Below are 17,374 nucleotides of genomic sequence, written 5' to 3'. Positions count from 1 at the left end.
GCCTGAAATTCCTGATATTCCCCATTTGAGCAGCACAGGATCCATTTTGTCTCTGCCTGTTTCCCTGGAACAGGCTGCAGCATCCTCACCCATTTTGTGTTCCCACATGCTGCAGCACAGTGAAATATTCCCTCATAAAAGGTACAGCGCAGCAGAAAATTCCAGCAAACTGCAGGAGATCGGAATGGCTGCAGAAATACTCATTTTGTGTGGGGAAGAGCACGTTTTGGACCTGAGATGAAAGAAATGAGGTTGTCATTTGTAATGCAGGAGACACCTCCCAGCATTTAAAGAACTCTGCTTTTAAATTGTCCCCCGTTTAGAATTCCAGAGATTCCAGAGTACTGACTGTGTTGACAGCGTTTGTAGTAAAAACAAGTGATTGGCACAGAACTAAAGCCAGATAAATGTAAACATCATCTTTTTAACAGCCTTTAATAAGCTGTTAATAAGGATGAATAATTAATAAAAAATTCCTTATTGAATCCCAGATCTCTCTAAACAGGGGGAAGACTCCAGTAAAACCAGTCCAAATCTGGATTTCCCATTTGGAATTATGCTGATTATTTTATTCAAATGAATCTGAGAGTAAAACCAATTTAAATTAGAATTGTTTCTAATTTGGTTTTAATATTTCATAGTTCTGGGCTCAGTTATGGAAAGAATGAAAATATTTATTATAGAACGTTATCTCTGAAAGTGTTTGAAATCCAGGCTTGATTTCCCTTCTCATCCGGGTTTTCTGGAGCAGCCCAATGTGAGGGACTATGGAAACAGCACAAATAAAAATGGGGAAAATGATAAGTATTAGATTGCAGAATTCCCGGGCACAGGTAAGGGCTCCTTAACTTCCTGTAGTGCCAGGTTTCTGTGTGTCTCCAGAATGGGCTGCCAGGGCCTCCGGAGAGAAATTCCCCAAATTCCCGCTGGTCTTGGCCCTTCCAGGCAGGAACTTCAGCTCCGAGGAGAGGCTCCCAAAGTGCCTTCAGTGCTGGGCCAGCGGAGGGAGCTGTGGATGCAGGAATGGCTGCACTTCCAGGCAATCCCAGTACTTTTACAGCAGGAGGCTGGTAATGAGTAAGCACAGGTTTTATAGGCTTGGGTATAATATTTTCCTCTTTTCCTTCGTTTTCCTCATCACACTTACTGTTATTTCTTGCTGCTGTTTCGCAATCCTGATTTATTTTGAGCCGGTCCTGCAGACTCTGTGCTCAGCAAATAATTTTATCCACTCTATCCATTTGAACTCTGTATTTCTGATATCCCTGTATTCCCACAATACTTATTCTGTGCACATGGAATGGTGTAACTAAATCCCAGTGCTGGGAATTAGGGGGTGTAACTAAACCCTGAGCTGGGTTGGGTTGGCACCACCGGGGGACTCTCCAGGACTCTCCGTGGCCATGGACGTGGTTTTGTTGGATCAGGATCCCCGTGGTTTGGATTTTATGTTTCATAGAGCTAACTGGGTCTGACCCCTGCTCCTCCGAGCTGGAGTAGCTACTGCAGGCTGGGAATACTCCAGGTTTGCACCTGCTGGCAGATACAAAGTACCTGGGCACAGCCCACCTCCCATAAAACCGCCTTAATTCAAATCCATTGATTCCTCTTCCAGTTAAACCTGGAGAACTTCATTTGGCTTTTAATCCTTTTATTGTAAGCTGGGCTGAAATTAATTTTCCCCCGAAGTGTGCAAAGCCAATTAAGGGAGTCAGGGAGGGGAGTGCTCCGAAGTGTTAAGTGCAGCCTGACCTCGTGGCCGCACTCTCCAACCGCGCTGCCAGCGGAGCAATCGATATCCCGCAGCCTCCTAAACAGGGAAATTTGGGAAGATTTCACCTGCCTTTCCAGCGCTTCATCCACCTGCTTCGTGCTGTCTGCTCTGAGCAGTTGTGGGGGTTTAACACCTAAAACTGTGAATGTTTGGGAATATTTGTGCTTATATTTGGGAGCACACACACCCCCCACCGGTTTGTCTTCACCTGAAATGGGGATTTTTCCAGCTGAAATCCCGAAGGTTTTTGTCCTGTTGGCAGCACAGCGTCTGTTTTCCACCCAGACCTATTTGAGGTTATTAATTTTGTCCCAGTGATAGGGTGATCAACCGTCCTGTCAGGAAAATGGATCTGTGTGTCAGCCTCTGCCGTGATTAAAGGGAGCCACGGCACAGGGAGAAAATACCAAGTTTTCATGGCCAAAGGAAAGGGCTCCTCGTCAGGGCATTATTCCAGTGGAAAAAAATACCTCTCAGTTTAGTTGGGGGGAAACCATTCCAATTAACTGGGGGCTTCCTCTAGTTGGGGTTGGTTGGGGTTTAATTTCTTGGAGTATTGGCAGGTTTTTTGGAATTCCTTTCTTTTTGAGGTAGGAAATCCTCTGAGGATCGTGGTGTGGGTCGGATTGAGACAGAGTTTGTGGATTCCCAGCAGTTTGGTTTTGTCCATCTCAGATTAATCTGTGAAAATTTTGCTGGTACAGGTTCTGTGGCCCCAAGAGGTTGTGACTGCCCCATCCCTGGAAGTGTCCAAGGCCAGGTCGGAGGGGGCTTGGAGCGAGCTGGGCTAGTGGGAGGTGTCCCTGCCCGTGTCAGGGGGTGGGACTGAATGAGCTTTAGGGTCCCTTCCCAGCCAAACCATCCCGTGATTCTCCAGGCCCGTGGCTGGGAGGATGCTCCCAGATGCCCGCTCCGGGATCTCCGAAGGGTTAACCTCATCTCTCCGCAATCAGGCGATGGCAGGGGGGAGGCAGGCGATGGCAGGGGGGAGGCAGGCGTGCAGGGGTTTAATTTCCTACTGGAAGCTGCACATGTGTTGGCTTTTCCTTTCTTTGTGGGCCGGAGCGGGGCGGGCGCCCGGCGGGGTCAGCGCCTCGGCTATTGATCCGCATCCCGCCGGCCCTGCTCCCGCAGCTGCTCCGCATTAGGGCACACATCCATAACCCCATAACCCGCGCTCCGCTCGGCCCAGCGGGGACGGCGCCACGTGGGAGCCGCGAGCTCGGAGCGGCACTGGGGCCGATCCATCTCCATCCGAGGGGTCTGGCCCAGCACCCGGAATGGGCTGGGAGCTGCCTGCGGCCCCGGCCATCCCAGGGAACGGGGACCTGTCTGTCCAGGTGTGACAGCCAGCGGGATGTACACGAATGTTAACGAGAACCCGGGATAAACCTCTGTTGGACGGTTCCAACTGTTCCCTTCCCTGCTTTGTTCCAGCCTGTTTTCATCCTTCTTCCTCCGAAGGCAGTTGCTATTGATTTTTTCCTTTCCTTTTTTTTCCCTCCCTTCCCATTGTTAAGCTTTCCCTTGTTTTTTTCTCTCCCTTTTAGCTGGCAGGGGTTGCCTGACCACAGCTCCTAAAATTTGGTTCAGTTCCTTGTTTTCCTGTGGAGCCCCACTGATGTCATTAACAGAGACGTCCCATGCGCCTCATTAATTCCCCCTTCGTTAATCCACGCGCCCAATGAGCCTCATCCCATGCCAGGTGGTGCCTCCCAACTCCTCAACCCCTGGGAAGGATTGCAACTTCCTTATTTTTGTACAAAAATGGTAGGGAATTTCCTAGGATGCCAGGAATTAATATAGGTAAAAGTGAGCTTTCTTTGTCAGAAAAAATGACAGCGGTGGTTTCATTCCAATAATTTCTTCTAATATTTTTGTCCATGCTTAAAAATCCTGGTAGTGCTGGAGATGGGATTGAAGTTTTCTTTGTTCAGGTATTTTCTCTGGGAAACACGGTTTGGAATATTAAAGCCAGCCCTCCTTTGTGTTTTAGGGTGTCTCTCGGGTCTCCCCCAGCCCAAGAAGGTCTCCACGTCCTACGAGGAGAGGCGGAAACAAGCCACGGCCATTGTCCTGCTGGGAGTCATCGGGGCAGAGTTCGGAGCGGAAATCGAGCCTCCCAAACTCCTCACCCGGCCCCGGAGCTCCAGCCAGATTCCCGAGGGATTCGGCTTGACCAGCGGCGGATCAAATTATTCCTTGGCCCGGCACACGTGTGAGTACCCCGAGCACTGCGTTCCCTGGCTTGGTGAGGGGGGTACAAACTGCTTCGTTTAAATTCCCTTTCCACTGGAAAAGAGAAAGGCTAGGAATTTGGGATGTACAGAATGTACAGTTGCCAAGGAATCGGTGCTGATGGAGCTGCTGGAATTCTGACAACCTTTATTCTCCTCCCAGGTAAACCAGAGCACTTAGCCTACATTTATTTAATTTGCTCTCATTTATTTCTCCTGGAATAACCAGGAGCAGGGACACTTTCCACTAGCCCAGGTTGCTCCAAACCCCATCCAGCCTAGCCTGGAACACTTCCAGGGATGGGGAATCCATAAAATACAGGGTATTTCTCTGTGTTCCAGTGACATGGAATTGTGATCATGCCTTTTGGAGAGGGTGGAATCCTCTAGAAATCCCCACCGTGCCCTTGCTGACACCTGCATTAATCACTGGTTCCCTCACAACTCGTTCCCAGAGCTATTCCAGATAAAACGCCTCCCCCCAGGAACTGCTCGTTGCAGATGCCCCACGTCCCCCCAGAAGTGCAGCTAATGCCGTGTTCACGGAGTTAATGGGCTGGGAAATCCGACTGCCGCGTCCTGAATATGGAAAAGCGGCTTCCATGGCTAATTCAGTGGATTTCCCGGGCAGCTGCCGTGGGTGCCGTTATTAATGAGCAGTTCCTTGCCCTTTCACTCTGGCGGTGTCGCAGGGACGGCGCCCTGGCAGCTCCCAGTTATTTATATCTCCCGTGTATTGACTCACCCCTCATTCCACAGGGAATTTTGGGCTGTCCACACTCCCACACCCCTGCAGCCACTCCAGCTTTGCTGCGTTCTGGACTAGCTAAGCCAGCCAGCGGTTTGGTTCCCAACTCAGACCCCTGCTACCATCATGGTGGCTGCAACCGTCAGCCCAAATTTCCAGCAGGGGAAGCAAGGGGAATTTCTCGGCAAAAATTAGGGAAAGCAGCTCAGTGATTTCATGTAACCAGTGGATTGGTGGCTGGACATGGTGTCAGAGATGCAGGAAGCTACTAGGTGTGTCCCTAAAATCCTCCAGTGATCCTCTCCTGGGTTGTTGATGAAAGCAGCTCTGGGGTTGGTTCTTAATGTCTTTTTATAAGGGGATATTAAAGGGAAGTAGCGAAGCTGCTTGTCCAGGGCTGCACGTCCTGCAGGATCTGCCCAGCCCCGCTCCACCGAGCTTTTCCAGGGCTAATTACCTCGTTGCTGCGCTGCCTCTAATGTGACATGTTTATTGCCCTAACGAACAACTCATTAGCTGCGGTGATGTTTTTGTCAATATTAATTCCTTCGGTTAAGCCAAGTCAAAGCTTTAAACAAAGATGTCCCGGCTGAGAAACGGGCGGGTTCGGGTTAGTCCGGCTCGTGCTCTGCACAAGGCAGCTGTGAGCAGCAGGGAAAAGCTGGGAGTATTTCATCGGAGTCACAGTTGAGGAGTCACACTTTTAGTGAGGTTTTAGAGTTGGGACATAAAACTGACACTTCTGGGTGTTGTCAGGGTTGGTTGGTGTGAATCTCATGGAAAACGTGTCTGTTGGCTTTTCCCAATCCTGAAAACAACAGGAGGTTTGTTAAATAAAGGAAACAAGGAACTCATTGAGGACAGTGCAGGAAAAACCTGATAAAATCAGTAATTATCTTTATCAGGAGGTGTGTTGTTAGGAGGTAACAAATAATGATGAGGAGATAATAATAAACTATCTGTAATGGCAAGTGTTGCTGCTACACATATATAATTAATTTTATTAAAACATAGACGATGAAATGAAATATTAATAATGTTTCCTCAATATGCAGAACCTGGATCAGGATTCAGGATTGTTGAAGTTGTTTGGGATGTTGTTTCTCTCCCCCACGAGCTCTATTTCTCAGAACTGTTTAGAATTGTGGGCTTAACATTTTTTTTTCCCCAAACAATTCTATTTCTTGTGTAGTGAAAATATTATGTTTGAGGCTCAGCACTGGCACAGGTTGCCCAGAGAGGTTGTGGATTCCCCGTCTCTGGAAGTGTTCCAGGGCAGGTTGGACAGGGCTTGGAGCAGCCTGGGCTAGCGGAAGGTGTCCCTGCCCGTGGCAGGGGGTGGAACCAGAGGGGTTGTGAAGTTCCTTCCCAGTCAGTCCATTGTGGGGTTCCATGACTCAGTCAGGGCCCTGGGTTGTGTCTCGGGCCCAGCTTGCCAGTGGCAGGGGCTGGGTGGGACTGTGCTCCTGCCCGGCGAGGCTTTGGAGCCGCGGCAGTGCCGGTGAGGGCAGTGCCGGTGAGGGCAGTGCCGGTGAGGGCAGTGCCGGTGCCACCGTGTCCCGCTGTGCCCCCAGGCAAGGCGCTGACATTCCTGCTGCTGCAGCCGCCCAGCCCGAAGCTGCCTGCGCACAGCACCATCCGCAGGACCGCCATCGACCTCATCGGCCGCGGCTTTACCGTGTGGGAGCCCTACATGGACGTGTCGGCCGTGCTCATGGGGCTGCTGGAGCTCTGCGCCGACGCCGAGAAGCAGCTGGCCAAGTAGGTACCTCGGGCACTGGCTGTTCCCTCCCCTGCAGCCAGGGGATCGAGTCCTGGGGCTGTGGTGCTTGGCAGGACGCTGGGGAGAAATCCCTGCCTGTGAGCGGTGAGGCCCTGGCACAGACTGCCCCATCCCTGCAAGTGTCCAAGGCCTGGAGCAGCCTGGTGGGAGGTGTCCCTGCCCATGGCAGTGAGATGATCCTTAAAATCCCTCCCAGCCCAAACCATTCCATGAAGGATTTGTTGATAACACATGGATTTTAAATACCACCTGCAACAAGGAGCTGCCCGGGGTTATTTTAATCCCATGGATGTCTTCACATCCGTCTGTGGAGCTCTTAAGGGTTTTGACCTTATTCTAAGGCAGATCTCACCCATTTTATAGAAGTTATAATTTCCTCATGATACTAAGAACGAATCCATGCAGTGTGTTAATGAAGAAATGTGGACAAATTGGATTACCATTGTTTCTTGTCTGAACTCCAATTACTCCTTGTAGTGTGACAAAAGCCACCACCACGTCTGCCCTTCCCAAAGCCTCTCCTGAGCCCCTTTATGTAAACCCCAACTTCCCAGCGCCCAAGTGAGCACAGTCCTTTTCCTCGTGTGATTCCACCCTTAGCTGTCGGGAAGATTAGTCTGGCTCTCCCTCCAAGGAGTCGGGAATAAATGAAGGGATCAGCGTGGAGCCTTGAGGAACCCGCCGCAATTTTCCTCATGATAAATTGCATAATAAGCGCGAAAGTGTTTTGCTTATTAATCCATAACAAGATTTAGATTGAAAATGGCCTGTTACATTCCTGACGGATCCAGGACGGAGGGAGATGGAAAGGAACGGAGCAACAATGTGTGCAGGGGGTTAAGTGTGGCTCTCACCCTCCGGAGCCCTGTGGAGCTGCCTCTTTGTGCCTGATTTGCCGTGGACACAATAACGGCACGCAGCTCCTGCATGTTTTATCCGGGAGCTTTTATCTCCAGCTCCTGCTTTTAGATGTATATTAAAAAAAAATCACGTTTATTGACCAGGAAAACGAGTGGGTTTCTTTTTTTTCCCTGCTGAATTTAAGGAATATCCAGGCTGGCAGATAAAACTCGAGGGTTTGTAACTCCACCACTTGCCCAGTTCATCCCAGTCCCCGAAAGTTAGACTGTGCTGAAGGAAACTGCTCGGTTGTGATGATTAGGAGTGTTTTCCCAGCATTTTTAGGCTTTGTCTTGGCACAGATGAGGGTAGGAATCATTTTGGGCTGGATTTTTGCTTTTTCAAATAGTGTTTGATATAGGTTCTCATGCAATGGTTTGGGTTGGGAGGGATTTTAAGGATCATCCAGTGCCACCCCCTGCCACAGGCAGGGTCACCTTCCACTAGTCCAGGTTGCTCCGAGGCCTATCCAACCTGACCTTGGACACTTCCAGGGATGTGGCAGCCACAGCTTCTCTGGGCAACCTGTGGGAGGGTTTCCTTCTCCTTCTCTGTGCTCCCCTACTGATTTTGTTGGGGAAAAGAGTAACAGGAATTTACAAACCCAGCTAGTTGGAAGGTGTCCCTTCCCATGGCAGGGGGTTGGACTGGTGATCTTTAAGGCCCCTTACAACCCAAACCCGTTGGTGATTCCACGATTTCTGTGTTTGGGGAATTTTTAGGTAATGTACAGGGCATGTAGAGATTTGGGTTTTGCTTAATGGAGTTGTTGGGTCCTTACTGCCTTATTGCTTCTTGCTTTTATCTTTGTCACAGCAAGTAAAAGCCTTGAATTAAAGAGAATTTCCCTGACCAGAGGATTTCTCAGCCTGTGTTTCAAATACTGTAAAAGACCAAACCATAAATCCTTGGGAAGACGCTCCGGGCTGGCCTCTCCCTCCTTGGGTGATATGTATTCAGCACATACAGATAATTTGTTAACAAGGCCTTTTCCCCACTTTGGACAGATGCACTCACTGTTTTCAATCTTCATGGTTAATTATTCGATTTGGGGTTGATGCAGGAACACCCTGACTCCTAATCACTGCTCATTGTTGGGAGTCCATTATCCTGGAACTGTCGGAGTGCTCCCGGTGACCTTGAACTGACATTATAAGCTGGTTCTAATCTTTTCACTCTATATTTCTAATGCTCCTTTTCTTTGTCCCTGCCTTTGTCCCGGCCCTGTGTTTAGCATCACAATGGGGCTGCCCCTGAGCCCGGCGGCCGACTCGGCGCGCTCGGCCCGGCACGCGCTGTCCCTCATCGCCACAGCCCGCCCGCCCGCCTTCATCACCACCATCGCCAAGGAGGTGAGCGGGGCACCCGCAGCCAGCCAGCCCCAGGAACAGCCCCGGGAGTGCTGGGGGGCCCAGGGAGATCCACCCCCCCCAGACTGGTTCTGTTTGATGAGTCCGGTTTGATTTGTTGAGTCCCGGTTGGAGAAGTTTCCAGAGCACTGTGGAAAATCCTGCTTGTTTCAAGCAGTGCACACGTGACCCTCCAAGTATGAATTCTGATGGAATGGGGACTTTCCCCTGGGGTTTGGAGGATGAGGGGGACAGGAGAGCGCAGGGGGTTGGTGTAGGCCAGGCGTGGTCTGTCCAGGGTGGTGAGCGATGCCAGAGCAGGGGGAGCTCGGCCAGGCCAGAGGACGAGGCGGGACGGTGACCCTGGTGGTGGTGCCAGGGCACGGTTGGGCTGGGTGACCTGGGGGTCTTTTCCAGCCCCGGTGGTCTGAGGTGTGTCCCCTGTCTCTGCAGGTGCACAGGCACACAGCCCTGGCGGCCAACACGCAGTCGCAGCAGAACATCCACACCACCACCCTGGCCCGCGCCAAGGGCGAGATCCTCAGGGTCATCGAGATCCTCATCGACAAGATGCCGACCGACGTCGTGGACCTGCTGGTGGAGGTGAGGCCGAGCTGGTGCTGCAGCCGTGGGGTGTGTGCCTGCAGTCCAGCTGTACAGGTGCTCTCTGCATTGGCTCTTGGATGTGGGGAAGATTTGGTTTATACCGAGTTCATTTTTGAACTTTAAACTGCATCAAATTGCACTGTTGGGGAACAAATCCCCAGGGGAAAAAGGTCAAGGCCAGGTTGGACAGGGCTTGGGGTAACCTGGTCTGCGGGAAGGTGTCCCTGCCCATGGCGGGGGTGGAACTGGATGGGCTTCTCTGCTTTAACTGTGAGACAGAAAATACAAATTGTCAAACTGATTTTCATTTTTGTTTCCAAGGTGATGGACATCATCATGTATTGCCTGGAAGGATCTTTAGTTAAGAAAAAGGGTCTTCAGGAATGTTTTCCAGCCATCTGCAGGTAAGCTGTTCCTCCAGGAATTCTGTGAAGTAAATGATAGGACCACCAGCAGGATGTATTAACTGAGAGTGAAACAGTGTTTTGGATGACACTGACCCTGTAAAACAACAAATAGTAAAATGTGATTTATAAAGCGGGCACATTTCCAGTATCTTTAAACTTGGATAAATATCCCAGTTATCCTCTTTAACTGGTCCAACCAATAAATTCCAATAATCACCTGTCAGCCATAACATCTTAATTTAATAAGCTATTAAAATATTAAATAGTTTCAAGGAAAGAACAATTATCCTGTTGCCAGGTAGGATACTGATGGAGGTGATTTTCCTCCTTCCTGATGCTTTAAAAGGCTTTCCTTAAAGCATAAAAGCAGGGATAAGTGGGAATTAGTGCAAAAACCTCCCTATTCCTGTTGTATATTTATAGCTGTACAGTATTTTTAAAAGTGTTGGCAATTACTGGTAATATTTCCTGTTTATAGCCAGGATAAAAATGATCCAGCACCCACTGACGGGATTGTTGAGCCCAGGGAAAATTGCCATCAGGTTGTAGCAAATGGGGGAATCTCTGGAGAGATTCCAGATGGAAGTGCTGGGACATCATCCTATTGTGAATTCCTGTAATATCCCAGTGTTCCTTTCGCTGTGTTGCCGTGTGTGCTCACCTGCTGTGGTGAAACCATCCAGGTGTGCAGCTCCTCTTCCTCGGATCAGAGGGATAGGAGGAGCGGACTGAGGGGACAGGCCCAGCTGACATCCTTGGGAATGCAGGCACAGGGATGCAAACCTGCACCTCAGCTGCATTTTCCCTTTTTTCCTGCGCAAAAACTAGTGATTTTCTTGCTTTTTATTCTTGATTGGCTTTTTTCCCCGTTCCATCCTGGTTTTCTGCCACGCTGTAGGAGTGTCTGGGACCTGCGTGCGAGCAGTTGCTATGGCACTCTGGGAATCCTGAGGAACGGGGAGATAAATCACTGGAAGATTGGTTGTTTGAGGCCATAAATATGCTCAGCAACATGTTTTTAGGGACTGATTCCAGATATTTCTGGCAGATTTTGGTGTAGGAAAATTTAACTGTAAAATTCCAGTGTAAGTGGAAGCGCAGTCGGCATTTTCACAGGTCTGCTCTCCTTTTGTCAGGGAAGGCACAGTGTTACCCCCAAGGATTTGAATATGCAGTAAGGATTTGGACTCCCTTGGGTTTCCAGGTGTTGAAATTCCTTGGATTTTGCAGTTGGAATTCCAGCTGATACCACGCAGTCACACTGGGCACTAAGGACTATGCCAGGCTTCACCCCAAGGATATTACTGGGTTAGGGAATGTCTTTCTTTTTTCTCTATGCCCATCAAAAATTGATGAGTTTGCATATTTTTCTTTGCACTTCCCTTTTTTCCCCGTTTGATTCTCCCAGGAAATGCCCTGAAGTCACGCAGGGTGCTGGATTGTCATTTAACCATTTGACTTCCAGCTTTACTGAGGGGCTGCAGTACAAAGTGTGTATCCCACGTGGGCATGCAGGGTGATTACCCCGTGGGTTATTCCCAACATTCTGTATCAAATCTGACAGTTAAATGGGATTCCATGGTAACGTATCAAACATCAGGTGTTTTCTTGTGGAATGCTAAGTATTAAACCGGCAGCGGGTGGGTTTTTAAATCCCATCCGTGCTCCAACCCTTCATGAATGATCCAGGGGCATCACAAAGGGGTTTTCCTGCGGTGCAGGCAGGGCAGGCCTCACCTGCTGCCCGTTCCCCTGTGCCGAGCAGGTTCTACATGGTCAGCTATTACGAGCGGAGCCACCGCATCGCCGTGGGAGCTCGGCACGGGTCAGTGGCGCTCTACGACATCCGCACCGGCAAGTGCCAGGTACGTCAATCACGGGGGATTCCTCCCTCCCCTGAAACCCAGCAGCTCTGCACCCACTGAACCACTGTGGGTAACGCCCAGGGGATCAATGGTTTAGTGAAGGACTCGAGGATATAGAGTCCCACTGGCTCCGTTCCCTGGGGCTGCAGATTTTTTTGGGGCTGCTCAGGAGACATGGAATAAGGTGAGGATGGTGTGGCTGAAGAAGTTGTGTCAGTGGAGAAAAGCTGAGAATTTTTATTTCCTTTTGTTACAAAAGTTAAAAAGAAACAGTGAGGGGTTTGGGGTTCCTGAAAACCATTTTTGGGTTGTTTTTAGGAACTGATTGAGAAATGACATGGAATGATGAATAGGATGATGGCTATCATGAATCCCCTTTTTAACAAATAATCAACATTGAACTAGGATAAGGTTTTGTCCAGTAAAATTTACTATATTAGTAAGTGCAGTAAATTAGTAAATTGTGTTCCAAACACATATCTTTTTAATCCATTTTTCCACAATTGGACACAGAGATCAGACCCTCTCTCCTTCCTCCTACACCCTTCCCGAGGGTTGCCGGTGTTGCAGCGTGGGATGGGGCTCGGCAGGGTTTTTGGGATGCTGTTTTCGGCGCTGGGAGCTGGGCAGTGCCCTTCCTGTGCCGGTATTGATTTGCCCTTCAGCTGCTGGCAGCTCCCAGAGATCCCAGGGCCGGGTGTTGATTATCTCCATCTCGGGAGCGGTATTGACCCGGAGCCGCTCGCTGCCGATGGCCCTTGATTTTTCACACCGTCTCCATGACACTCCTAATAAAACAAACCGGCTGATTGCTCCGTGCCTCTGGAAGCCAGCCCGTCCACACCGAGAGCTTTTCCCTCCAGGAGCCACTTTGGAGGTGGTTTTGTCCTCCGTTCCAAGGGGGATCCGTGCCCTGTGCTTGGACTCTGTCCCACATGGCATCGATAATCTGCTGTATTCCCCCCTCACGGTTTCCCCTGCACATATTCTAGGAAAGCTGAAGCTCAGAATTCCTTAAAAAACTAGCTGAGCTTCGGCACAATTTGGGAAATAAATATCTCTAATGTCTGCAGCTGAATCCATGTAGCATTTTCCATTCCTGGAGAGGCAGTGGCTTTGTGACCAGAATATTTATAATGCTTTAAAAACACGGATTCCAAGGCAGATGATGGGAGATGAAGGCTCTGTTGGAGGATTTCCCAGGTGGATGGTGTGTGGAGCAGCCCCCCCGGGAGCTTTGTGCCTCACACAGGTTGTCACTTTTAGGCTGAGCTAAGGCACAGATTTAGAACGGAGTGTGGTTCTCCCTGCTGGAATTCAAAGGGATGTGGGGGGAACAGGTTTGTGGGTGTTCTGTGCTCAGTCCCAGAGGGATGTTCGAGGGGATAAAGGTCTCTCCCAGCCATTCCAGCAGGATTTGGAGCACTCCCGCTGAGCTGTCTGGAACTGAGTCCTGGTTCTCAGGTATTGCAAAGGTTAAACTTTATCAGCTTCCAAAAAAAAAAAGGTCGAACTTCCATCAGCACCTTCCCCCTCCCAACCCGCCGAGCACGATTTGATGATGATTATTGATCCCTTCCCAGCTTTTCCCTCGCTCTGGCCTTGATGTCCGGATAGCGCTGCATCCTGCTAAAATAAGGCTCCATCTTGATCAGGGCTGAGATGAGATGCTGGGATTTGATAAAGATAATTGATGGTTCACAGGGAATTGGCAAACAGTTCCGAGGGCAGGGCGCCAGCTCCACCTGGAAACGCGGCCTTTGTTTTCCCAGTGTCGCACCCCAGGGCCACGGAGCCCAGCCAGACACGCTCGAAGCACAAATGGCAATTTTTATCCCAAAATAAACCACTTAAAATGTCAGAGCAGGCTCAGCTGACGCTCAGGAGGAAGTGTCTTGGAATAACAAGAATATTAGAAGGATTAGGCAGCGTCGTTAAGGTATCGCTCAGAACAAGCTCTGTTTGCCCAGTTAAATATTGGAAGAATATTAAATTCCAACCAAATTATTAATATTTTGCATGAGATTCCTAATTATCAACACACAATCCATAGAATTATTATTTCAAGTTCTTTTCAAGTCAGATAAATTCCTGCTGGGTAACAGAGTCTGGCCCAAAACCCCCCACTTCGTTCCTCTGTACAGGCTGTTTAATTATCTTCTTTTCCTTTAGGAATGTATTTGGGTCTGTAAGGAGAGACTTTGAAATATTCCATTTTTATTGATTAAATCTCGGGGTTCATCATTAATATTTAGAGCTGCGGTTCAGAGATACTTGTAATTTTTGTATCTAAAACCTCGGTCATTTGCACTTGAAGATTAAAGAGAAACATGAGTTATTTTGGGTTTATTTCAAAGCAAGAACTGCTTTTAAGCCTGGGCTGGAATCAATAATGTTTGGTCCTGGGTCCTTCCAGAATTAAAATCCCAGCAATCCGAGCGGTAATTGAATTGTGCAGGGGCTGATTTTATTTCAGTCCTGGATGCCTTGGCAAATTTGTATTTATATGGGAGGCAGAAAATGATTTAATATTCCATTTGGAATGAATAGTGGCTCGGCTTAATTAAGTTTAATTACAGAATAAAAGATGCTGTCCTTGAATATGGTGCTTTAAAGGTGCTTATCCTGCAATCCACACCTGGCACTGCATTTCCAAGTCCAGGGGAGGCAGGAAAACCTGTTAGGGGAAACCCACATCTCTGCATTTCAGGAAGAAGGTAATTATTGAGTATAACCTTAATTGGATGGGCCAAAGCCCTGTTCTGAACATGCCCAGTGACACAGTTAAGGGATTTTTGATTCATTTATTTCATCCTTAAGAAGCAAATCCCATCTACCTTAGGGAAAAAATAATTCCCAGTGTCCTGAGCTGGAAGGGACCTGCATGGATCGTGTGGCTGCCCCATCCCTGGAAGTGTTCAAAGCCAGGCTTGGGGCAACCTGGGCTAATCCAGGGGCAAAAATGAATTTAAAGATATAAATATTGATGTTCTCTCAGTCCACATAGAATTTCCCCTCATTTCCACTGAGTGTTCCTTTAACTGCTCCAGAGCTGAACAGTTTGGAATGAGCAGCAATGCTGTGGGTTTGCTGCACTTCCTCCTGGAAAACACAAGCTGAACACCAAGAAACTCTTGGCTGGAAGGGATTAGCATCAATTAGAGAAGCACTTCCTTTAAATAACAAAGCAGCTGGATTCCCTGAGGGATTTGTACATTTGGAATGTATTGCAGGAGAGTAAAAAGAGCAACAAGTGTTGTACGAATTGATTTTCTACCTTTGTCTCTCCCAAACCTGTTTTATTGACAAGTTTTCCATGCCTGGTAAGTGCTAAGGAGTGGGATGGGGCTAAACAGGGGATCAGCTAATTAAAGGCCCCTTGAAACTGTGCTGATTCCATTCAAGGGGGAGATTTGGGCTTCACCCACCTTTTCCAGGAGGAAAAAATGAATATTTTAATGGGTTCTGAATATATCAGGCTAATTTCAGGTGCAAATGAATAATGAGCAAGTCTTCATCCTTCAGTAACCCAGGGACGGGCACAGGAGCACTGATAATGGGGTTTTCCTAATGCTGATCCAATAGAAAAGGGGATTTTCAGTGAGACATTCATGTGGTGGCTTTTGGACCTTTTCTGGGGGTACCAGTTGTGGGAGAGGAGGTCGTGGGCGAGTGCAGGGCTTCCATTCTGAAAAGTTCCTGTTAAAGACTCATTTATGTTCATAGTCCTGGCAATTCCTTTGGTTTAAAGACTGGATTGGGCAGGGGGTGCATCCCAGGGATGGTTTGATTCACATGTTTGATTCACAAGCCTTCAGCATGCTTACAGGGGTTGGGATGGTGTTTAAGCACGTGCTTAAATCCCTGCTGGTGAGACATTTCCCACATGGCTGTTCTCTCCCCTGCCCAGACCATCCACGGCCACAAAGGACCCATCACCGCCGTGGCATTCGCCCCTGATGGCCGGTACCTCGCCACCTACTCCAACTCTGACAGCCACCTGTCCTTCTGGCAGGTAAGGGCACCTTCCCACCCCTCCTTCCCTGAGGAACTCGGGCTCGGCACTTGGTACATTCACTTCGTGCATTAAACTGCTTCAGGGAGGGAAAAATCCTGAGGGAGAGGCTGGAGGGGGCTTGGGGCAAGCTGAGCTAGTGGAAGGTGTCCCTGCCCTGGCAGGGGGGAGAATGAGATGATCCCTAAAATCCTTCTAGCCCCAACACAAAGAGTTAAACATCCTGCACGTTTAGTTTTCAAATGTGACCTCGTGTGCTGGTGATTTTTCCCTTCCGTGTCCCGTTTGGCACGATTATTAATGCAGGGAAATCGGGAGCATTAGTCATCTTAAAAGGGTTATTACTCAAGATGATTTAAATTGTGAAAATGTCAGCGAGGCTCGCACGCTCCGGCTCCAGATGCTGTGATTTACACCCTCTGACACGAGGAGAGCCGGGGAAAAGGGATGGCTTGGACCTCAGACTGCTCAGGATTCAGGACGTGGCATCAGCAGTAGCACACCTTAAATATCCTGGGGTTTGCCAAGGTCTCCTGGGGATGGGAATCCTGGAGTGGGGAGAAAGGTTGGGAGAGTCATATCTCAGCAGAGTGAGTCAGAGAATCTCATCTTTAAAAACCTGGGGAAAAGGAAATCAGCAGTGTTTGGCCTGTTTTCCAAAGAGCAGAACTCAGTAGATCTCTGGGAGTGTTCAAGGCCAGGCTTGGAGCAATCTGGTCCTAGTGGAAGGTGTCCCTGCCCGTGGAAAGGAGTGGAACGAGATAACCCTTTAGGTCCCTTCCAAACCAAACCATTCCACAATCCTTCTGAGTGGCCTCTGGCTCAGCCTCAGTAAGGGTTTAAGCTCCCTGCTCACGGTGGTCTTGGGGCTGTTTGGGAGGTTTGGGAAGTTAGGGAGGAGCTCCAGGTGTACCTGGAAGCCCCCGGAACACAGATCCCCCGTGTGTGCCGTGCAGATGAACACGTCTCTGCTGGGAAGCATCGGGATGCTGAACTCGGCGCCGCAGCTGCGCTGCATCAAGACGTACCAGGTGCCGCCGGTGCAGCCGGCATCGCCCGGCTCCCACAACGCCCTGCGCCTCGCCCGCCTCATCTGGACCTCCAACCGCAACGTCATCCTCATGGCCCACGACGGCAAGGAGCACCGCTTCATGGTCTAGGTGGGGCCAGGCTGCGCGGGCACCTCTGCCCTCGCTGGGGGCACCGTGGGGGGGGAAAGGAGGGCGGGGAGTGCTGGGGATCTGAGGGGCTGCGGCTGGGCCGGGGGGTCCTGCCCGGCTCTGAGGGGCTGATCCAGGCTCTGAGGGAATCCATGTGATTCTGAGGGCTCATGCCGTCTCTGCTGGCCGGTGACAGTGATCTTTCCTTGCCTGCAGGAGGAAGCAGGTGCCGGCAGGGGAAGAGGGTCCTGGCGTGGCCTGGCAGAGCGGGATCAGCAGCACCTCGTCCCGACCCGCAGCGGCAGCTCCAGCTGAGCCCGGCCCCTCCTCACTGGATGTCATCCAACACCTCTCCCCTCTGGAGCCTCCCAGAATGTCAGTGTTTACCAAACGGCTCGTGTTTACATGGACTTCCTCCCCGTGACCGTGGAATGATGGTGGGTGACGCAGCCCAGAGCCAGGTAACTGCTTGGGAATGGGGAGGGCTGGAATTTGGGAGTACATGGCCTGTGTGGTGATCCCAAGGGGAT

The 17,374-nt window shown here is 49.8% G+C and overlaps 1 protein-coding gene across 2 annotated transcripts in view; it reads left to right on the top strand.

Annotated features, from left to right (window-relative positions):
• The window catches only part of WDR7 (WD repeat domain 7), a 35,425-nt gene extending 18,286 nt beyond the window's left edge, over positions 1 to 17,139 (top strand). For both annotated transcript variants that reach the window (XM_027907438.1, XM_027907437.1), the window contains 9 exons: positions 3,771 to 3,992; positions 6,334 to 6,520; positions 8,677 to 8,794; positions 9,245 to 9,394; positions 9,719 to 9,801; positions 11,570 to 11,669; positions 15,580 to 15,684; positions 16,641 to 16,844; positions 17,061 to 17,139. In XM_027907438.1, coding sequence (XP_027763239.1) covers positions 3,771 to 3,992; positions 6,334 to 6,520; positions 8,677 to 8,794; positions 9,245 to 9,394; positions 9,719 to 9,801; positions 11,570 to 11,669; positions 15,580 to 15,684; positions 16,641 to 16,844 — 1,169 coding nt within the window. In that variant the 3' untranslated portion in view covers positions 17,061 to 17,139. The remainder of the gene's footprint in view (positions 1 to 3,770; positions 3,993 to 6,333; positions 6,521 to 8,676; positions 8,795 to 9,244; positions 9,395 to 9,718; positions 9,802 to 11,569; positions 11,670 to 15,579; positions 15,685 to 16,640; positions 16,845 to 17,060) is intronic.
• Positions 17,140 to 17,374: the final 235 nt, after the last annotated feature.

The sequence above is a fragment of the Empidonax traillii genome, unplaced genomic scaffold (assembly GCF_003031625.1).
Source record: "Empidonax traillii isolate 1590-97213 ecotype Southwest subspecies unplaced genomic scaffold, ASM303162v1 scaffold1462:size220982, whole genome shotgun sequence".
Classification (NCBI taxonomy): domain Eukaryota; kingdom Metazoa; phylum Chordata; class Aves; order Passeriformes; family Tyrannidae; genus Empidonax; species Empidonax traillii.
The sequence above is the reverse complement of the archived record's forward strand: the minus strand, read 5'-3'. Positions and strand labels throughout refer to the sequence as shown.